This window comes from Haemaphysalis longicornis, unplaced genomic scaffold (genome assembly GCF_048455015.1).
Source record: "Haemaphysalis longicornis isolate Haplotype H1 unplaced genomic scaffold, Haemaphysalis longicornis Haplotype H1 scaffold_303, whole genome shotgun sequence".
Taxonomy (NCBI): domain Eukaryota; kingdom Metazoa; phylum Arthropoda; class Arachnida; order Ixodida; family Ixodidae; genus Haemaphysalis; species Haemaphysalis longicornis.
Window position 1 is genome coordinate 30,818 of NW_027526337.1, and position 23,612 is coordinate 54,429.

General features: G+C 47.4%; 1 protein-coding gene across 1 annotated transcript; it reads right to left on the reverse strand.

The window, feature by feature from the left end:
* Positions 1–3,246: 3,246 nt before the first annotated feature.
* On the reverse strand, positions 3,247–21,834 carry LOC144177761 (uncharacterized). Its single transcript, XM_077705332.1, has 6 exons — positions 21,513–21,834; positions 20,271–20,286; positions 12,653–12,791; positions 7,885–8,122; positions 6,823–6,972; positions 3,247–3,564 (listed from the first exon to the last, which is right to left on the reverse strand). Exons 1-6 carry the CDS (start codon positions 21,615–21,617, stop codon positions 3,325–3,327), a joined length of 888 nt encoding a protein of 295 aa, XP_077561458.1. The 5' UTR covers positions 21,618–21,834; the 3' UTR covers positions 3,247–3,324.
* Between the last annotated feature and the right edge of the window lie 1,778 nt (positions 21,835–23,612).

Genomic DNA, 23,612 nt, shown 5'->3' on the forward strand with positions numbered 1-23,612 from the left:
TCGGGGTTTCCACTTGGGACCATATTGTCGGGGACCAAATTTCCCTAGACTCTTTTTTCCGGGACAATATTGTCCGGATCCCGTGAGTGAACTTAGGACACCATATGTCTCGGAATCTGTGTGTCGAAAGTACAGCCTAGTCTATGGACTCTCGCAATCGCCGGAGTCAACACAGATGAAGCTTTTGCCAATGTGGGGCGCTCAGCACAATCCTCTACTAAGCCAACGACCGAGTGAACACTTGTACATCTACGTTAGAAAATTCTTGTCGTGTGATGCATACCGCAATTAGTGGTGAGCACTCGCAGCCTCGGCCCATTAGCTTTATCAGGGTCGCCGTCATCCCGTCCCTTTCCTGATTACCTGCCGCACACGCCAGCTGCTGCGAGCTCAGCCCTGTTCTTTTATTGTTCTCTAAGCTACGTCTTTTGTTTGTCTTGCTGTGCTATTTTGCGACTCGAAGGAACAAGCCCTACAATTAGCAAAGTCGGCTTCATCTGGTTTCTTGACCTCTCACACACACCTTGCACACAACGTATGGCCAGATGAGTTGACTGCATGGTGCGGCAAAGAATCCGTTGCGTCTCACGGGCATGCTCTGAAGTCAGGCTTAGTCTTTATACACAACTTGGTGAACAGTATTGCAATGATCTCCCCGCCACCCTGCATTCCAAGTCTGAGTTTGGTACCGTCAACTGTCAACAGGCTGTAAGTGGGCATTCGGAGACGGTCGCTTTCACGATACTCCGTACTGATCACCCAGCTGTCTCTAATACATGAATAACTAAAGGCGGTATTCCCAGACCTTTTTGATCGACCTTTATATTATTATAAGGAGTATTTAGGAGTATTAGGAGGAATATTTATAAGGAGTATTATAAGGAGTATTTAGGAATATTTAGGAGAATTAGGAGTATTTACCAATTTCACGCCAGTGCGAGTTAAGAATGTTTATTGTTCTCGTCATAACAGTTCGAATTTGGAGTGATGTTACTGGTACTTTTTTCTCGTAGAGCCATTGAAAATATTAATTCTAAGGCTATACGCAAAATCTTACTCACCTGCCGAAAATGCTGTCGGTGGCCCGTTAGTGAGTTGAACAACAACAACAAGTTATTAATGTTAAAGCATGTGATGCGTACTTTAAAGGACTTGTTGGCAATAATAAGACGTAATTACTACAGCAACATTTCCTAAGATCCCTCGCTGAGGTTCTTTCGTTAGTTTTCCCCCGCTATTTTGCTTCAGAACATACCTGCATATCATTTCTTACTCGCTGGTATTGTGCTTTGAAGCTGTTCCCGGACGTGTTATCTTTTTTTAAGGTGGAAAGCTGGGCTAGTTCTCATCGTCATTATACTTTAGCGATTTTTACTATTTTGATTTATTCGCGTGGACATTTAAAGTATGTCTACGTGTGATGTTCTCAAGCCACGTTTTTTTCAGTCAAGTAATTAATACCTGCGTGGTCGTCGAGATTTTTCTTGAGGCTCAACAAAGAAAAAAACAGGTGTTAAACTGCCCTAAGGAAGCAAGTTTTTGGTGTGTGTGAGGTGCTAAGGTGCACAGAATACTGCTGCGAATCGTCGGTGCATCCGTCAAGCCAGCGGGTCGTACGCCGTAACCATTCAAGTTTGTAACAATCCTTGTTTAAGTGTAGCGCCGTCTACTGGTAAATGCTAGTGCGACTGCATGAAGCAAGAGCCCGTGTGGCCTTGAAAACTGGCCCAAATGGAAGCGCTGGCTGGTTCGTTTTTGCGTTCCCCTGCATACGAACCAATGCGTGCTTACTTGATAAAGAAGGAACGTGCTTATGTTTTGTTAAAACTGGCTTCGCCACTTGAGAGTTTCACTGGAACGAGGTGCTGGGGGACAGAGGGGCGTACTGCGCCCGGACGCAACCTTGAACGAGGCGGCTACTAAGTTTTTCGTGGTACAGTAATCGGTGCATACACAATTAGCTAAAAAATCTTTGCCGCTTTTGATGGCCTCTCCGATTTTAACACGAAAGTGTTTTATTCCGGGATACACGAAGATTTTACTGACGTCATATCCGTTACGAGAATGAGGCCAGTACAACGAAGCAAGCGGCCTGTAAGGGTGCCCTCCTCCACAAAGGGTCTTCTTGCGGGGAAGCAACCTTTAGAGCTAAAGATTACGTTATATTTAGAGTTTTTCGTTTTCGGGTTTTATATTTTAACGCGAAAGAGTTTTGATGCCGGGATACCCCAAGATTTTACTGACGTCATATCCGTCAGGGAAATGACGTCAGTACATTTTTGCCGAAGCGATCCGCCAGCAGGACGTCGCTCGCCAAAGCACACCAACAAGACAGCCGCCGACCCGCAAATCATGCGCAGCTGCAGATTTCGCTGCCAATTTCACTTTCATATTTTTACCGATTCCTATGACAGACGAATCAACCACTGTTTTTTTGTTAAGGTGTGTAAAGCTATGTTTGCGCTTGTACTCAGCTATCTGCGAAAGGGCAAAACAAAATGTCTTCAACAGACGTTAGGAGTGGTGAGAAGGGCTGTGGTCGAAAGCTCTTTTCATATCTTACCTAAACCTCTAATAGCGGTTACTGCCTTGTAGTGGGCTGTCAGTATTCCTGATCCGCAACAATTATGAAGTACTGTAGCGGCAGTGAGGGACAAAATTAACTGCGATGGGCAGAAAAAGTATCCCTGGGGCTGGTCCGGCGCAGTTAGAATTCGAGCACACAAAAAAAGGAAACACAACAAGTGAGTTAACAGATGGCAATAATCAACAAAGTACGCGGTCATCAACAGGTGCGTCTTCCCTAAAAAGTGTCAAAATGCAAAAGTGATGACTAAGTTAGTGAATGGTTACATTAGTAAGTTGCCTTGCTTCTTTTAAGCGCGGTGTAGTGCCTAAGATCGTGCGGGCGCAAATCAGGCAGTTTGTTACTGTGAAAGGAATCCTTTCAGGCGAGTTCACTTTCACTGATGTCTTGCATTCTGGTTCCGTTTCCGCTCTATTCACGCGAGCATACTCTAAACCTGGATGTAACGAAAACCTGCATGTAAAGAAAAATTGCGAACTTTTACCAACTTCTTTATATATTATATTCATGTTTAACTGTAAACAGCAAATGCCGGAAACAGGCTGGCAGTGAATAACGGGACCCCTCGGAGGCATCACCGGGACGCCCATCACGAAAACATATCCGGCGACTTTGAGCCTCTTGCGCTTACACGTAAAAAGCGAAAACGTCACTACAGAAATTGTTACTCGTGGGGTTTTAATGGTAGCTACGAAACTCGAACACTTCTCGCGCACTACTTCGCGTTAGCCACACGCCTATTTTCCTTGGCTGACTGACTCTTCCCGAACCTTGACTGTGAGCTTATCGGCTTGCTCGATGCTGAGTACCCCCTTTGAAATGTATTCAACTGTGTCTTCTCCGATTTTCTTCAACTCCGGGAAATACTGAGGCAAATCCCCAACGGAGAAGACTTGCTGGTGCCGGCCTATATTACTGTCCTTGAACTCGACGACGAAGTAGCCGCTGATCTTGACTTTGACGGTCCAGGGTACATCCTGCATGACAAGTGGGAAGTATGCCAGTATAATAGGGCTACCGCTCCAAATTTTTAGCTCACTAAACGGTGGTGTACAAAAACAGTGTTAGCTGAGTACGTGATCGTTTGCTTAAAACTTAATAAAATAACTATAAAATGCAACGTACCGCATCTGAGCAACCTTATGAGGTAACAGAATACCACCACCTGGCGTTAACGCCCTTTTTCCGCTGGTCCTCCTTTATATGCATCTATGATTGCTTCTATGCCGACTGAGCGGGAGCCTGCGATAATTACTATGATGAAGAATATTAGGCAATGCGAACTTAAGATTCGCGCTATGTTACTGCACCAATAATTATACGTAGAAGAAGAATTAGTGTCCTTCAACTGGAAGGGTTAGTGCAACTGCAAAAAGTTTGGGCTTTTACGAGGCCAGGCAGGAAGATTTTGCAGATGGTGTCTATAATGAGCTGCAGCGAGGCCGAAATCGAATAAATCGCAATCATCATGACGTTCGTTAATGGAGAACGAAAAGAGAGAGAGAGAGAGAGAGAGAGAGAGAGAGAGAGAGAGAGAGAGAGAGAGAGAGAGAGAGAGAGAGAGAGAGAGAGAGAGAGAGAGAGAGAGAGAGAGAGAGAGAGAGAGAGAGAGAGAGAGAGAGAGAGTTACTGGAAACCGGTGAAGGTTGGCAGGGATTGGAAGGGGGAGGAAGATTATTATAGCCAGTGCACAAATCGGAGGGATTAGAATTGAGCCAATGTTCATAATTCTTTAGGAAATTATTGAGACCACGCTTTTTGTCACGAAGTGTGGCGGAAATGTGGACGAGCCAATCTCAAGTTGGGGGGGGGGGGGACATGCATGAACGCATGATCGGTACGTTCTTGTGTAATCGTAATGAGAGCATGTCCCTTCGTGGAGAAGCATTGTAGGATTGCCTATCGTTCTACAGCAGGCTTTGGCAGAAACCGCATATATGGCCTCAAATTAGACGGGGTGGGCGCCAAGGAGTGTCGTAAACGTTCCGTGGGGCATGACACTTGCAGTGCGGGGATGCTAGCGAGGTAACGACATGATTGTGACACGTTGCACTGCGGGACGTCATCATGGCAAGGCATTAATGAACATCGGCGTGCGCAGGTCTACCCATGGCACCTTTAAGCGTGCCTGCATGCAGCCGTCCTTGTTCCTTAACAGGGGCGATTGTGATGCGTGCTGTGTTCGAAAAAAAAGGCGACTATCACCCGCGGGTGATGGTTGCCCGCAGAATAGCCAAGATTGCGGAGGATGCGTTTCCCTTGGTAGGTTGAACCTTGCAAGGCGCTCAGCGCTGAGGAGCTTTTCCAGTCTGTTGCTGACGCCGTTGATCTAAACCGCTTGTGTATCGCGGGGCCACCAGCGTTACCGCGAAGTATGCTTGTGCTGTCAAGGCCCATCGTGATGGATCTCGAAAGCACAAACATACTTCGCGGGAAATTGCAGGCGTACGTACACAATTTCTGCTTACCTAGAGCCAGGGACTGCCTTTGATGCTTCCAGGCTCGAAAGTATCATCACCGGAACTCCTCCGACACACCTAATCAGCGGCGATGTGAACGCACGCAGCAAAATTTGGGGGAGCGCACAAACAAATTCTCGCGGAGCAAGACCCGCCGAACTAAAGAGGAAATATTGCACAGAGCCACTTAATGACGGCACTGTTACGTTCCGGAAAAACACAGTAGTCAGCAGCTGCATTGATGTTTCGTTTGTGTCCAGCCATTTTGTGCGAAAATTTGCTTGAAGAACAGATCTAGAAACGAAATGGAGCCGTCTCTATCCCGTTATCATATCCTCTCCCAATGCGGCTATGCGTCGAGGTGGAAAAATGATCACACGCACGGACTAGGAAGCCTACAAAGCCTGTGTAAATCTGAGAAGTACGGCGGGAACTCCAGACGACGACCTCATTTCAACCATGGCCAGTTGCCTTCTGGAGTTCTCTCGATCCACGATCAAAGGTCTCATCGCGAAGACAGACCAAGACTACGAAAGATTACGAGCTCTTCGCAGGCATGCAGAACGAAAGGCGTGACGCACTGAGAAATGAGAAGACGTATGCGAGTCTCGCAGAACACAGACAGGTGTGGCGCCGCTTAGAAAAGTTCAGCAGCCCGAGATGACGGGACTTCTGCTGACAACTGGACGTTTGCAAGCCTCTATCGCTAATCCGGCACGTCGTTAAGGGAATGCGCAACAATGTTCAGCAGCTATACCCATTCCGAGCGCTATTGTTGCGCGACGACATTTCACGGAACGAGGCGACTGAAGAGTACTGTAGGTTACTGTCTGCAAGATCAGTACCTCTGACATTCGTTTCCCATTGCGCGTTCTATGTACATCACTTCCTCTGAGCTGTTTGACGGCGCCGGCGCATCAGGTACTCTGCTTCACAGCGCTCTACTTTTCCCGTACATGGCTCCAGAACCAATCACGCCCACCTACATTACGACGTTGAAGTAGCCATTCGCCCAGGCAGGGCTCCTCGCAGTGCAGGATGCAGACTGCTACATATTAGTGTACTTCTCACCGCAGCTTCAACACAGTGTACCATCTCTACACTGATTTATCGGCTGCTGCCCGAGGGTTTTGTAGAACTCTTGCCTCCAACGAACTTGTGCTAGAAATTCAGGACATAGTGGACACTAACCCCTGCTGTGTTCGCGTGTCATAGCGGCAATGCAACAGACACCCACACACATGCAGGCTGCAGATGGTAGTCCGCACACCATGCGGGTGCAGTGTCCCGCTCCTCGGGCACCTTCCTCAGCGGCTATTCGCCAGCCAGTGCACAAGAATGTCTCCGGCGCACCGTGCGCGCAACTCATACTCCGTGTGGTACAAGCCTTCCTGGTGGGTTGTCCCGCCTAGACGAGTTCCTGCTCTGACAACTCCTGGTGGGGGCCCTCACGCCCGGGGTTACGAGGACGTGGCCACCTCAGTATCACGCCACATTTAGGTGGACGTGTTGCTGCTGCCCTGCTCCTGTTGAACAGCCTACGTAGGTGAGCTCTTGATGTGGAGATGTTCCGCCTCGCGAAGTGTATACGCCTCGTGCACCTCGCCTTCTTCTCCCACGCCAAGGCCATCCGCCAGATTTCGTCGCGTGGGTACAGGCTACTAATCATGGCCCCCTACCCCGATTTCTTCGGGAATCCATAGTGTATCTGTATATGTAGGTTTTTTTACGCTCGATAGCAAACTTCAGCAAGGAAAGAAAAAAAAAACTACTCACCGTTGTCACTTTAGTGGCCAACCACGTAACCTTGACTCTCTTTCTTGGTGGTATGGTGACGTTCATGGCGAGGGAAACCTCCTCCGTGGTGCGGCTCACTTCAGTTTTGACCTTGTGGATGATCACTTCGAGACCGTATCCGAATGTGATCTGCGCGTGTAAGATTTTTACTGATTAAATCGAGCGTGCGGGACATTTTCACGGAAGTGTCTGATGAAAGGTGTAACAAACTGACATGGCGCAGAAATCAAAGCGACGGGAAATTCAGAGTTGATTTCTGTTTGGACGTAATTTGTTGTATTAGAAAGTATGATAACAGGTTAAGGGTGTATTCACACAGGAAAGGCAGGACCGGGTCGGCTGTAAGTTCCTCCACAATGTGCTGCTTTTACGTGACCCCTCATAAGGCTGCCGCACCTAAGGTTAGAATACACTTACATACATACACATACTCCAGAAAGCGCGGGGAAATGCGGCCGCTCCGCTATAGCTCAGTCAATAAAGCAATATTAGATGCCGTATCCGCAGGATTGCATGCTTGTATCCATTTTCGGAGGTTGTCGCATTTGTATACTATTTCCTGCATTTTTCCTACTCCCGGAGTGCATGTCGGCTGCACTTTCGCTCTTGGCACAGGGAAAGTCTTATTTTCGCACAAAAGCGAGTCGCAACACTTCCCCTGCGCCCTCATACACGCCACTGAACTTCACCAGCACTAACTTCGGCGTCTTGTAACATCGGCGACGTTCGTGTGAGCACTAATAATCCGCTTTGAAAAGTTTGCAATGTCAGCGGGTAAAGCACATTGAACTCAGTGTAGCATTTAATTAGCGTTTGCGCTGTGTACAATTGATTGGCACTGGCGTTTCGTCCAGGGGTTTATGCAGAATTTCGATTTTGGGGCGGTGTCGGTGGGATGTTTGGGGGGGGGGGGGGGGGTGCTGTATAAATCCCTAGGCAGGGTGCTTGTGGTTGTGGAATCTTTATGGGGGGGTGTCGAAGTCCTTCTGTGGGGGTGTTAGGGGTGTTAGGGGTGTGTGTATATATCACTGGTTTCGTCACCTTTAAGATCAGTGGAATCCCGGCCTCGATGGTGCTCGTAGAATTGCTCTCAAATCCCCAGAAGGTCTCCAGGGTGTTGCTTTTGGTGATCTTCTTAGTTTGGATGATTTCCATCAGTGACGACGATCTCGTGCTGCCTTCGAAGGTGGCCTCGTACAAGTGCTCGACTGTTATGGACTCCGGTTTTATTTGAGGAGTGCCGAACTCCATGTCGCCAATTTCGATCTGAACTTGAAACCTGCATGTTCGACGGTTTTATTAAGACAAGCCTGCTGGCCAGCAAAAATATTTTTTTTTAGTAGCCTCGTATTTAGCAAAAGCTGGAATATAAGGGGCATGCATGCATGCAAAATATTCTAGGCTATGTCGAGAACAGTTGCAACTGTCACTTGACAACTCATCTGACATCGCCAATGTATTTGTGAATTATTTCGCACTAAATCAACGAGAGCCGTGTGCATCGCTTTATACGATACACCAGTGTTTACCGCATATAGGTTCTTTTTTTACAGCTTCACCTTCTTTCTGCAGTCTCTTTACAAGGAATACGTGTGTACTATTCAAAACCCACTGATCCAGTGCTAGAAAACTTCAAGCCTTCTCATATGCAGCTGATAACGAATCTCGTTTCTCAACCGTTTTCCACATCGTTTTGCGTTCCTTGGGCCTCTTTTTTGTGTGTGTTGTATACAAATGATGTTGTCACTGACCTTTCTGTTCACATTAAATTGTATGCCGACTACAGCGTCTTATATGAAACGATCACCTCAGTTGATGTTCAAATTAGACTAAATCAGGATCTTCTAAAAGTAATTTCTTGGTGTGATGAATGGCACATGCCTATTAATTTTTCTAAAACAATCCTTGTGAGAATTACCCTTAAAAAAGGCCCTCTTTTGTTCCAGTACTCCACCAACGACACAATGCTGTCAGAAGTAACGCAATACAAGTACTTCGGTCTCTGGTTTACAAAAAAAAATCTATCCTGGTCAAAACACGTAGATTTTGTAGTAGCTAAATTCCTCGGCAAACTTTTCTTCCTAATACGTTCTTTAAGATTGACTACACCAATTGTTCCTTTCTTCGCTTACAATGCCATTATCCGTCCTATACTGCAGTATGCTGTGTTCATGTGGCACCCGGTTACTCAAACTGATATTCAAAAACTTGAAAGGCTGCAAAAAAAAAAGGTTGTTACGCTCATTTATAACTTGTGCGGTTCTACTTCGAGTACAAACCTTCTTCTTTTGAAAAGCAAATTGCCAACAATCCGGACCGAAATCGAGTATTGCGCTTAACATTTCTCTTCTAGTTGATAAAAAAGTCACTATGTGGTTGACACATCACATATCTTTCACTTTTGATCTGGTTACGCAACAACACAGAGAAACTATGTGGCTGTAGCACCACTGATGCAGCGAACCAATTGTTCCAAATATTCCTTTTTTTTTTCCTTGGACGATAGCTGAATGGAATAACCTACATAACGACGTAGTTGCGCTAAGTACATTTCTGCTTTTGAAGATTCACTGCAGTAATGATTGTTCGATATGTTCGTACTTTGTTTGTTCTTGTTGATTGCCTGCTTTTAAGAATCACTGCCGCTATCACTTTTATATGCGTCTGTACTTTGTTTGCTTTTGATTGTTGTTCACCACTTACCACTGATTTTCATATTTTGTACCACGCCTGCTATGATGTTGTAGAAGATCGCGGTATAAATAAATAAATAAATAAATAAATAAATAAATAAATAAATAAATAAACAAACAAATAAATAAATAAATAAATAAATAAATAAATAAATAAATAAATAAATAATGTCATGATGTACTTCAAAACGTAAAGTTAGCACCTACTTTAAAGAGAGGCGCCGACGTCAACAGCCAATTTTGTTTTCCTTTGACAAAGTTACCGAAACATTATGTGCATTGCCGCTCACAACCTATTTAGAAAAATTTTATATAACATCGTCTATATCCGTTTCATGGCGGCACTGGGTGCCCTGCTGGAGTGAACTTTGAATTGCGAAAGCCATGAAAGCTGGTAATTTGCCGCACTGTTTATTTACAAGGCCATTTTTTACTCGACCAACTGTGATATTTTGTTGAAAAAATAGATGCAAATTGATGCAACGACGTTCGGTCTTTTTTTGTAATTCCAGGTACGTCCACACAATTGTAATTTGATTGCGCGCAAAGTTGCCTAGGGCCTCCTAGATCGCTCTGCGTTTTCTTGCCAAGTGGTCTTCGGTTGGATTAGTCTACACTTGACTCGTCATGGCCGGTAATGCAACTCCACTCGCAGGGCTCAGCCAGCCGTTGGCGGAAAAGCCACCTGGGTGTGTAAAATAACTAGCTGAAGCCTTAGTGGGTCTGGCCTCTCGCCTCGAACGGTTCACTACTAGCGTAAGGGCTGACATCCAGTTCGTTGCCACGGACTGCAATGCTTCCCACACCGAAATGCGGCTTTTGATAAAACTTATGACAGATGTGAGCGGTAGGCGTGAAACATCCAAAATGTGTGTCGTGACTTTTCGGCAGTTAAGCAAGAACAGCTGGAAGACAGTAGGGATGTGTACCTAAAAGTACAAAAGTACAAATTTTAGCCATATTTTTTATAACAAAAATGGCACCTTACGTAATACGGGCATTAACTTAAGTTTCTCGATATCGTTAACCGCAGTGTCTAATTTCACCGTGTTATGCATTTGTTATCGTGGGGCAATGCATGCCCAACGCACCTCTATCCTCCACACTCGATGTCCAGAATCAAAGCGTACGAATGATCATTCCTAGTCATTCTAATTGTGGTCCCTTGCCGCTAGTTTGCGTATATAGCACTTTATCAGTTCGTGATTGCTCGCATTCAAATATATCAGTGGGTGGCTTCCTATGGTGATTATCACTAATATAGCCGACTTCTTTTTCAAGGTTTCAGACCTTTTGTCGTGCATAGTATTTCCTGCTCCCCAAAACTAAAATTAAGTACAGAGAAGAAGCTTCGCATTTTTATGCTGATAATCATTGGCACTCCTTACCGTATTCGCCAACTTTTTATTCATTCAAGAACAACTCAAGCAGATATATGTGCGCAGTTTAACTAATTTCTCATTTTGGTTTGCTTTTTAGTCTCATTATATTACCGTCCGGTAATCCAATAGCCACTGCCCTGTATTCGCTCCTATGCTTCTGTTTTATTTTCTGTATAAAATTGTAATCAGTGCTTGCATAATCGCGCATTTCTTAGCATTAGTATTTGAAGGAGGCCACCTGCAGTTATTCAATATGCATATAACACTGCGCAAATGCTTATTACGAACAGTAACGTACTTTGAATGGAATTAAACATGCTGACCACCCGGACGATTGTTTTTGGCTGTTATCTCAAATGCGTTCACCGGGATGGTGCGGTAATCGAGATTTTGGGTTTCCAAGGCAGAACACCTTCTACAGTGATCCATCTCATGGCTTTTGTTACCGGAAATCGTTTTCGTGCTGCTTCCGGAAATGTATGCGCTCGAAAGGAAAATCGTGCTATATACTATGAATTGCTGAAAGCGTACGATCTCCACGTATCTCGAAATGCTGGATGTTTAAGTTGTACCTATTCCTCATCCTGTATTTCTGAAGCCAGTCTTCCTCATGCGTGCTGGCAGCGCATTTTGGTTTACTGTTTTCATGTCAGTGAAAGCAAGTTTTCATACCAGCTTGTGCTTTGGAAGCGATTGCTATTTTAGGTGACATGCAGCTAATGCGTAAGGCTAGAAGCGGCTAATACTTCGAATTTCGCAGCTCGGTAACTACATATTGCTCGTGATAGTACGCCACTTACAATAGCGCTGTTTTCAGAGCGAAATGAGGAGAAAATAAATAGACCAATATATGCTAATCCGCTGTACTTTTTAATTGTTTGTCATCTTGCTAATTTCATCGTAATTGCACGTTAAACGTTGCCATTTTTCTGGGCTGAATTTTTAGCAGCTATTGAAAGGTGGCACGAAGCACGAGAAACAATCACTACGAAGATATGGCACTGATTGTTGAGTGAGTGTTGTGAGTGAGTGAGTGAGTGAGTGAGTGAGTGAGTGAGTGAGTGAGTGAGTGAGTGAGTGAGTGAGTGAGTGAGTGAGTGAGTGAGTGAGTGAGTGAGTGAGTGAGTGAGTGAGTGAGTGAGTGAGTGAGTGAGTGAGCGAGCGAGCGAGTGAGTGAGTGAGTGAGTGAGTCTGTGAGTTAGCGGGCGAGTAAGGGAAGGAGGAAGGGAGGGAGTGAGTGAGTGAGTGAGTGAGTGAGTGAGTGAGTGAGTGAGTGAGTGAGTGAGTGAGTGAGTGAGTGAGTGAGTGAGTGAGTGAGTGAACAGGTTGATGGGTGGGTGGGTGGGTGGGTGGGTGGGTGGGTGAACGGGTTGATGGGTGGACGGACGGACGGATCGGTCGGATGTGCTATACCAACCTGGGTATGGCATATTTTGCCGGTAGGCTTCGCCACTGATATCAGGATAGCTGTTAGTTCAGTCTCCGTCAGACAAAATAGTGGTCGGTCATAGGAAGTCGAGACTTACTCCCCGCATTACGAAAAGTCACGCTGATCCCTCGGAACACATTGGGTGTTCCTTCTCTTTAGCTAAGAACGTCCGCTGTGCCAGTGTTCAAAATAACTTAGGCGTGAAGTGAATTCTCCACAAATTGTGGCGCCGCTCACATTCCCAGTCAAAGTTGGCCCGCGTGGCCGGAAATTCGGCAATAAGCCAAGTAAAAATGCCGCCTTACGCTCTGTTCAGCCTCCGTTTCCTGTTTTCGGTGTGGTTGAACCAGAGGTCGCACCAATCCACGATACCTTGTTTTTCTCGGGCCTTCTCTTGCGCGACCAGTCCGACGTCGTGGTCAAACTTGAGCAAGTGCTGTCTTCCTGTGGAACACGGGAAATTGCGCATATTTTATTTCACTTTACACGTTGGGTTAACTAAGAACAATAATTGAGGCGTGTTAGTTGTCCTTTCGTAACTACTCTGACCTAAGGCTGATACCGGTAGTTCTTGGTCTGAGTGATCTCGCTACCCGATACCGGTACCTGCCATGAAAGCCCCGCATAATCAAACGGTTTTTATATGCGGTGCGCCTACATACTAGCATGAGCTGTTTCCATTCTTTACATCGGCCTTAATAAAACCGCGGTTCATGTTTCGGGGTAACGGGGCCACGTTGAAACGCTTTCGGATGTTAGAAGCTACGTCAACCGCATCATCCTCGAAGGCTTCCGGGGTACGTAGCCCTAGTCAGATAAAAAAAAAACTGTGGTTGATTTCTCTGTCATAGGAATCAGTAAAACACGAAAGTGAAATGTGCAGGAAATCTTCATCTGAGCATGATTTGAGGGTCGGCGGCGGTCTTGTGGGTGTGCTTGGGGAGCAACGCCCTGCTGGTGGGTCTCTTCTACAAAGGTGTACTGGCGTCATTTCTGTGACGGATATGACGTCACTGAAATCTTGGTGTATACCGGCATAAAACTCTTTTGTGTTAAAATATAAAACCCGAAAACGAACAACCCTAAGTATAACATTCTCCTTAGTACTAAAGGTTGCTTCTCCGCTAGAAGACCCTGGGTGCAGGGGTGCACCCTTTACAGGGCACTTGCTCCGTTGTAGTAGCGTCATTTACGTGACGGATATGACGTCATCGAAACCTTTGTGTATCTGGGAATAAAACACTTTCGTGTTTAAAAAAAACCTACCATTTGCGGTATACACCAGTATCTATTGTCTGTTGTTGGTTGCCGAATTCGAAGAGCATCGCGGACACGTAAATACTCTACACGGACGCTGCTAACTACGCGAAGAAGAGAGCCATGACGGCAGTCAACTCAGCCACCAAAATCGTCATGATTGTAACCATTGCTGCCACGACTACACTGCATACGGAAGAAGTCAGCATAGACTTCGCTATCGTGCAGACTACCCAGAACAAAATCGTCACGGACTCTAGGAGGCGTGCCGACGGTTTCTGAGAGGAAGGATATCCACGACATCTAAGACGGCGCTTAGTCTTCCCCTCAGTCGTCCTCCCGACCGCAATATCGGCGTTGCGCGGATGCCTATTAACATCACACTGCTTCGAGGAAATTTCGCCGCACACGAAGCCGTCAGAAAGCTGCAAGCCCGGACACCCGGGAGCGAGTGGATGGAGACAGCCCTCCAACTGGACACCCATCACGACATAACCCAGTACTACGGGCTAGGCTGGTGGACATTCCCCTCCCCCTGTTTTCCACTCCCAAGCCCAAGCGCAGCAACATTCAGCAAGCTCCTACACTCACCTGACTAAAATGCACGTCATCCGCTTATACGCGCTAGTTGCCCTTCTGTATCTTCTGTGACGCCGCAAATACCCTCTACCACGTATAGTGGAAGCGGCAAGCTAACCCAAATATCGCAGCGATTCCAAACTTTTTTTTACGAGCAATAAAATAGAATACGGACCACCCGTGTGCGGACACCAGCTTCGTCTGGTCAACCGCGTGGGCAAGTCGGCGAGATCCAATGGTATCCTGCTATAGGGACACCGTCCACTTGGCTCTCTTTTAGGGCGCAGCCCTTTGGCGGCCGTCTCTGGGCTGAGCCGCGTTGTCGGCGTAACCGAGTGAACGATAGCAAGACCGACGAGTGAAAGAAAAAGCGAACGATGAAAGAAAGCAAAGGAGGGAGTGTCGCGAAATTGGGAGGGGAGGGCGGTTCGCCGTGGCGGCGCCAGCCAGCGCTCTCCGAAAGTGTGCGGCGGGGGAGGGCAGGGGGCAGTATGCTGTGCCCGCACGAGGTGCTCAACGGCGCGACGCTGGGGCGAAAGCGTTAGGGGCGCGTGCGCGTGACTATGATGTGCGTTCGCTTAAGACGCAGGTCGCGGTCCCTTCCTGAGACGCACTTCGCGCCGCCGACGCAGACGCTCATCATCGCTGCCGTTGAGAGAACCCACGAGTTAGTGCTGCCTCAGTGCACTGCTGCTGCCCCCAAATATCGCATTAGGGAGTATCGTAATCGCCAGCCAATTTTTTTAACCACCGAGTTTAATGTCTCTTTTTTCCTCAGTCTAACGTTTGGGCACCTCACTTAATGAAAATTTTCTGGTTGCTTGATGTCGTGTTTAGCTTGCTATAGCTTTGTTATTCGTCGTTGTTTTCATGCCAGCGGGGCGCTCTTAGTGTCTCAGTGTACGAGGAGTGACAATAAATTCTGCAGGGGCGTTTTTCTCTTGTATTTGTTTTCCCCTACGAGCCGGCAAGGAAAGGACCGATATACAAACGTGACAGTCGCCAGAATAGTGGTCAAAAGCATCCCTCGCTTTTGACGGATGTTTCCTCTCGTTTCTTTTAGTGAAGCCAGCGTAGTGTGTCCCCTGTCGATTTAACTACGGTGAATGCCGTCGTTGCCCGCAACAAAAGGGAGGCGCTTGTAGCCGATGGAGATATTCGTGTCCCTCTGTAGAGGCGGGAACCGTGAGGTCAGTAAGGGGCCAGAAGTACGAATGGGGACACGAGACGTTGTGTCTACTGCGGTTGCACTGGTCAAAATTACAGAGGGAAGTTCAATTCGTTTCATGTCTAACTCTGCCGTTTGAAAGACAAAGACACGCCGGGAAGCAAGGGGTTGTTGTGTTGTTGCTTCCCCGCGTTGTTCCAGACATGCGGGAGCGTTTCCACAAATAAATTTTTGTCGGCGCGTAGCGCAATTGTAAGCGCACATGGTATTGTCGCAGGACTCGTAGGGGTACAGTGCCCCACAGTGCTATGACCCAAGAGACACGACGACGACGACGAAGTGGTTGGCGGGCACCTTGCGCGTCATAACACGACACCTTCGAGGCACAGGCCTCCAGCCTGGTAGACCACCTGACCTTCATCGGTGGATATGGGGACCCCACCATCGCTCCCTCCTTGTGTTTCTTCGCGAAACGGGAGTTAATCTGTACTTGTGACATAGTATTTATGCCAACGGGCATACTATCGTAATAAAAAAAGCCCCGAAGGTTAGTAGAGCCGGCACTGATAGGGATATCCCTAGACTGCAAAGCGGCACCTCCAGGAACTGACGTCTCCGCGATGTATACTCTGCCCTCCTGCGCTTCACTGAAAATTCTAATAGATTCAATTTAAGATATCGATTGGTTTCTCTCGCCTTGATGTTTACCTGATTAGGTATGTGCCATACCTAAAGACGCAACAACAAAAACAGCACGTTCCTCTCATTACCGCCTTCTAGATAATATAAACAGATCGCTCATCATGCCTAACCATGGTTCCTGTGACTGGTATCCTGCCGTCGCGTAAAACCTCTGCCCCACAGGGCCATGACATTATGGACACTACTTTAGACGCGCAGCCCGAGAGTCGATGGTAATGGATCAGAGTTCGCCTTTCAGTTGGTCGGATTTTGTTATTGTTGCACTTGCGTTTTGACGAATACATTGCAGTTTCCGCGTCATAGTGAGGGAGTGAGTTACATGATTGTTTGTGTACACACCTAAGCTTGGTTGTTATTTTGTCCTATCAGTGGCCTAGTGTAGGTTAATCAATAGATCCACTTTACTCTTTGCTGTGACGTGCCTGTGGGAGGCGGGAATTTCGGAATAAAACTCAAGGGGTTTCTTGAGGAGGGAGGGGAGTCCAATCTCACCTGGTATTGGCCATGAGTTGCTAATACTTCGTCTAAATAAATTGTACATATTGTACGTCTTGCCTGCTGTAGTCTTGTCCTTTCATATTTTCGATAATCGATCGGCTGATATCTTCGGGTCACATCTTTGAATTTCATCATCATCATCATCATCATCATCACCACCACCACCAGCCTATCTACGCCCACTGCAGGAAAAAGGTGTCTCCCATTAATCTCCAATTATTCCGGTCCTGTGCCAACTGCTACCAATTTATCTTCGCAAACTTCTTGATCTCATCTGCCCATCTAACTTTCTGCCGCCCCCTGCCACACTTGGCTTCTCTAGGGATCTCCTCTGTTACCCTTAATGACCAGCGCCTATCCTGCCTTCGCATTACATTCCCTTACCACGTCCATTTCTTCTTCTACTTGATTTCTACTAGTATGTCCTTGACACGCGTTTGTTCCCTGACCCACTCCGCTCTCTTCTTGTCCCTTAATGCTACACCTATCATATTCTGTTCTATTGCTCGCTGAGTCGTCGTTAATTTAAGTTAAGCCCTTTTAGTGAGCTTCCAAGTCTCTGCCCCGTATGTGAGTACCGGTAAGATGTAGCTGTCATACACTTTCTTCTTCAGGGGCAATGGTAGGCTGCTATTCATTATCTGGGAATGTCTGCCGTATGCACTTCATCCCATTCTTATCCTTCTAATTATATCTGCCTCATGGTTGGGATGCGGGGTCACAACTTGGCCTAAGTAGATATATTCGCTTACCACTTCCACTGCCTCGCCACCTATCTCAAACCGCTGTGCTCTCTCGAGGTTATTAATCATTACTTTAGTTTTCTGCATATTAATTTTCAGGCCCATGCATGGTTCTACTCTGTCCAGTGCGTAAGCATACTTATACTTTGCAATTCGTCCCCCGAGTTACTTAGCAAGGCAACGTCATCAGCAAATCTGAGGTTACTGAGGTATTCTGCATTAACCCTTACTCCCACCTGTTCCTTATCCAATGTTCTGAATACATACTCCTTGTACACATGCTAGGAATAACATTGGAGAGATTGTGTCTACTTGTCTGACGCCCTTCCTTATAGGTATTTTGCTGCTCTCCTTATGGAGGATGATGGTAGCTGTGGACCCATTGTAAATATTCTCTAGTATTCTTACATAATGCTCGTCTGCACCATGGTTCCGTAATGCCTGAATGACTGCTGAGGTTTCGAGTTTCAGCGCTCATAAATACAAGGGAAATTGAAAGCAGTTCTCGAACTTTCGTGCTCCAGGTCCTCTTAATCTCTATGCTCATTGGAGCACGATTTCCGCATCTGAAGTTTAGATATAGCTATGCTCCGGTGATATTTTTTCCTGTTTGGTGACGTTTATGTCAACTTCTCGTCATAAACTTTGTGAGTTGTGCCCGAGTTGATTTTCAATACGAGGTAATACTGTGGTTAGTGATTCGTGGTGTCAGGACTACACGAAAGGAAGTATGCTTCCACATCTTCTCCTGATGCTGACAGTATTGTCACGGGACAGAACAATCCCCGCGCCGCCATGGCCCACCAACAAGAAACGACAAGCAAGAAGCTCGGTGCGGGGCGCAGCCCGCCCGGGCTCAGTTATGGCTGCATGTAAATAGTTCTGCGCATCATGTAAATACATCGCTTCCTCACCACAAGGTTCGTGTCATCTGTCGCCACGTTACAGTACGAGAGCCTTAAGTGCCCTATCCTGCGTAAAAGCGTCGTCAAGTCAAGAAAATGGCCTCCGCTGTAAAGATTAAGTAAATAAAAACGCATTCGTCATCCAGTGAGATTTCAACCCGGGTCTCGAGAGCAGTAGCTACATGCTTTTCCGACTGTGCTATCCCAGCACGTTGCGATCACCCGGTAGTGCAAACGTTCTTGTCATTGTTGTTGCTTTCTTTGTAGCGCATGCCAATGTAAAGGACTGGCCCGGAATCGGCAGTTTTAGGGGGGTAATGTGCCCGCTTCACAAAGTTCCCAAAACTACGAATGGGAAACGTAAAAGTTGGACAATAGTACGTGTGGCTTCACATCTATACTTGATGGCACGTGCGCAGAAAAGGTTCACACCAGCCTTGATTCTAGGGAGTCTGCGGTATGTGTGCACCAGTCCGCTTTCTGACGTAATTCAGGCAGTAATACAAAGTAAAAGCGGAGAAGCAGACGCGAACTCGGTGCGGCCATAAAAAAAACGGTCTAAGTGACTCGCGCTTTAACATTGAGAAACGAACACGAAAAAATTACGCCACCTCCCCTCGCGGGAACCCTGGTGTGATGCGACGCTGAAGGGGGTTCAAGCGCAAGCGGAGAGCAACCGTCGACCGAAAGGCCGCCGGAGAGCGGCACACCGGTTGTATGCGCAGCGCGCCCGAAGGAGAGGAGACCGCGGAGAGAGAGAGAGTACTGCAAATGCGCAGCACCGCGCGCAGCGCCGCCCACCGGCGGAGTGAGAGCGCGCTGGGCCGCACACCCGCAGATGTTGAGAGAGAGTGTTCGCTCTCACCTGGGCACGCGCCGGCGCCATTGCGTCTGCCGCGGCTATGACGCAACACAATCCAACACAATCCACTTTAATCCAATCCAATCCGAGCCAAGCCAATTGAATCCAATCCCATGCCCCTCGCGAGAGAGTGTTCGCTATCGAGAGGAGGGGGGGGGGGGGGGTGAGCGGAGGAGAGTGCGGACGCCGCCGACGACGACGGACGCACGCAGGACGGACAGGGCCGCCGACAGGAGATGCTCTCAGCGTCGCATCTAAAAGCAAAGCAAATACGATGTAGCAGTAAGAAAATCGTTGATACCTAAGTATCTCGAGGCAATCGCTTTCAAAGCACCTAAGCAGACTTAATTGCCCCGAGGAATTTTTCCCCGACTTTTTGTAAATTTCGCTGATTTGATTCCATTTCTTTCGCGTTATTCAAGCGAGTTCGATAGTATGGTCAAGTATAAAAGCTTGTTTGTTACTCATGAGTTCACCGAATTCTATCTGTCGCATAATTCTGTCAAGTCGTTTTGTTCATCTAAGGCCAGACAAAGTAAATCGGCTAGCGCAGCGAAGTGCTATGAAGGGCTAACAACGTATAATACCCCTGTCATACGGGCGCTTTCAATCGCGATTGAGTCGATCCGGATCGAGCTCAATCCGGATCGGGCGCTGCTACACGGCAGTTTCAATCGCGATCGAGCACGATCCCGCTCGAACTCAACCCTGGTTTACCAAGCGCGATACTCTCATCCCCGCTTAGTAATGCGCAGAAGTTGACAACTTCAACTAACGCCTCAAATTGTATCAAATAACTTGACCCAAATAAGCGTGCGGTAACATTCATATAGTTACGTATACCTACTACAGCGCGAAGTTTAAGTTACCGGACGCCGGCCGCCGGGAAGTACATTTTTGGCGCCACCTGGCGTGCGTGAGTGCCAACGGTGCAACTTCTCGATCGGGATCGAAACGTGCCGTGTAGCAGCGGCGGTGCGTCGAGCGCGCTCGAAAGGTCAATCGCGCTTCGCTTCAATCCGGATTGAAAATGCCCGTGTGACAGGGGTATGAGACGTCAAACGCCTACAAAAACTAGGAAGTGGCTTCGAGGTAACATTTCTGCTTGTTCATTGTTTTCCGTAGATATATATTGGCCTTCACGCTTCTTTTACCTGTCTATTCGGGTGTTACACTGAATACATGTTGCATGCATCAGAATTTACTTACGTGCTACTGCATCCGCCTGCAAGAGAGCAAAACAGACAATGTAACTGCCATCCGTCCCTTGCAACGTGTTGATCACTGTAAGGCCTCGCGTTTAATGAGTTTGTAGCCATGCCTTTAGAAAATTTTTCATGCGATGAAAACCAGGGAAAAATTAATATCTTGCTGGAAATGTGACGTCGGGTGCGCTAGCTGCCATCACGTGTTGCCTTTTTGCGTTGTACGCTTGTGTAAAGCAGGACTTATTCTATCTGCGTGTATGGGGGGAGGGAGGTGCATTCCATCTTTAAAAGTATCGGATGGCACCGAAGGGGTGCACTTAACATGCATTAGTTGTAATCGTAGAATATGATGGTTTCTTTGTTCCAAGCAGTAATTATGCCGCGGTGGCTCAGTGGCTAAGGCGTTGCGCTGCTGAGCACGAGGTCGCGGGTTCGATTCCCGGCCGCGGCGGCCGCTTTTCTGATGGAGGCGAAAAGCAAAAACGCCCGTGTGTGCGAGATTTCGGCGCACGTTAAAGATCCCCAGGTGGTCAAAATTAATCCGGAGCCCTCCACTACGGCGCGCCTCATCGCCTGCGTTGCGTCGGCGCGTTGAACCCCCACAATCAATCAATCAATCATCAATCAATCAATGTCCTTACGCAAGGGCGTATTTCATCGCCATATCACCATCGGCATCATAATCAGTTCGCTTTGTGCACCGCCGGCTTTTAGCAGGGTTGGAGTTTGGCGTAGAGGCGTGATCGGTCGAACGGTGCACTTTTGCATTTAATGTAGGTAGAAGACAATTTCTTATCAAAAACATTAATAGACGTTATATGCGAAGCACCTGTTTTGTTAGATTTTCGAAGTCTCTTTTTTAGACTGTTTAAGCTTGTGGAGAGTGCATAGTTGCTGAAAGCACCCAACAAAAACAATCCTCTATACCAGAAGTGCACCCATGCTCAGCGCATTGTTGCTCTACCAGCGTGGTAAGGAGGGTCCAACTCGCCAATATCTTTAAACAACACAGAGGGAACCTTGTCCACCTTTGAGGCTATCTATGAAGGAGGTAAGCACATAATCTGCTACAGCGAAGCTGGTACATTCGCTTGGAATAGTTGCTTCTTTTGTTCGTTTTCTTGCGAAATGTTGTGTAATTATTAGTCATCATTAGTTTCATAGTAAAATCCACTGCACCGGCGCCTGTTGCAGGCCTCCGAATCATACTCAAAACGCCAGGAAATGAAGGGGATGCACTTACCGGTGAAGTCGTCGTCAGTCCAATAAAAAACAGGAGCCCTAACCTTGGTGCACACCACGTTGACAGTATGCATTTATTACCACTGCCGGCCTCATCGGAATCCATATTCAGCTGCGCCCGGACATGCACCACAAGTTGGACACTTGTTCGCTGTCCTGTTTTTTTGTTCCTTCGCTCAGACGCTCGGCATTGTAGTCTTGTACTTCGACAACAAGTAAAAGTACGTATAGTTACGTAGGCAAATCTGGCTCTTAAGCGACCAGTTAAACCTTGTCTTAGCCACTCAGATAGTTCTTTATGAGCATTACGATTCGTCTTTTCGTTCTTAGAAAAGGAATTTCTGTAAATTCCGCGTACATCTCTGTCGGTATTGCACTGTTCAGCGTTCTCGCTCTTTTGTTTGCATATTGACAAGTTTTGTTTTCTCTGCCGTCTGCCGGGGCGCGAAATAGAAGTCATTGTTTCTTCGCGCCTTTAAACATTTTCTCGTCATTCCTTGCTTTCGAAGATGTCAAAAAAGAGGGTAAATAACGAAAATATTCTTCTGGAGGCCCCAGAATGCATGTATTTTGGCTCACATCTTCTACCACTTGTGTCACCTTCGTTGCATTGTGCTGCGTCATTTTGCGTCTTGTCATGTCTGTGTCATCTGTTCGGTGCACTGAACCGCCGTCGCTTCTTGTTGCAAGGGCTTAGCTTAGACAAGAGAGTATACAGACAGGCAGAGACAGAACGGAAGGGAGAAAAGGTGTTTAGTAGAGGAAGTGGGGGTGGTTAGGCCGCCACTCGGTGCGATTGGTTGCTTCAGTACAGCAGGTAGCTTGGGGCTTTGGCGCAGTCCTGGCAGCGTGGTCAGTGTAGGGTGCCTTGATTCACGCGTACGCCGTACAGGGTGGAGACACGTGTGCGCTGGCGCCGCCATTTTGGGTCACTCGCTCGCCGCCGCAGCAGGTCATTGTATCAAAACCGCGCTAAACTTATCGCCGCAACTCTTGTCACTCGCGAAGTTTCAAACATCTTATCTGTTTCGCGTTGCTGGGTCTTGTGGGAAACAAAAACAACAGCGCGTTGAGCACTTTGACCCAATAGCGGCGGCACGGGACCGTCCAAAGGGTGTCCCCACCCTGTCCGGCGGCGCTGGTATCGAGGCACCATAGGTCAGACCTGGTCAGCAGGCCCTCTAACGGCTTAGAAGGGAAGTTGAGGATAGGGGAGGTAGACAAGATAGGTTGCAGGTGGACACCATGTAAGAGGCGAATTTAGAAGAAGGGAAGAGGTGCCGGTTTTGGGAGTGTAGGGTAGGGAGTGAGTGGCGGATGAGTGCGTAGCAGTAGCTTTTTGTTTGTAAGCGACGCCAGATGAAGGAGTCGGAGGTGAGGTGGAGGCAGGGTGAGGTAAAGGCTGTTGTAGTCGCTTAGGATGTCATGATAGTGTGGTGGGGCCGCGGGAGGTGGGAGATACTGTGCGTTCGTGCTGACCTCGAGGGGAATGCCTTGCGTGGGCCGGCACAGGCAGGCCTCGTTCCCCTCGGGGAATGACTGGCCTGGAGCCCGACGCAAAATGTGGAGGAGAAGTTTGAGCGGTATAAGTATCCGTAAGGCGGGAAGTGAGGTGCGCCCACGCTGAGGGTTGCGGCAGGCTTTCTGTGAGTTTTAAAGATGGTACTGCATTCGGAGCTGGTGGCAGCAGAGTGGTTTACGGCAGTTTCTTCCGATTTGGTGGTAGAGGTGTGTAGCGCGGTGAGATGAGTGTACGGTGCGAGTTGACAACCACTGGTGCTTGAGCCTGTAGTGAGGGGATGCGCAGGCATACTTCATGGGGACAGATATCACGTTTTTTGTCTTCAAACAACCCCATTCCCGCCCCGCCACCCCTCTCTCTAAATGTGTCTTCAACCTTCCCTTCTAAGGAAGGCGTTTCCCCTCCTCTTCCTGGGAATAAACAGTAAGAATGACACCCTAGCTATGACAATAACAGAAGTACCAGTAGTTGCAGGAGAGAGAAGAACTAAAAAATAAATTGATATGCTATCTCAAAAATTGAAGATTGAGGAACCCATGAATGTGAGAGTGTCAAGAAATGAGGAGAAAATTGAACTGC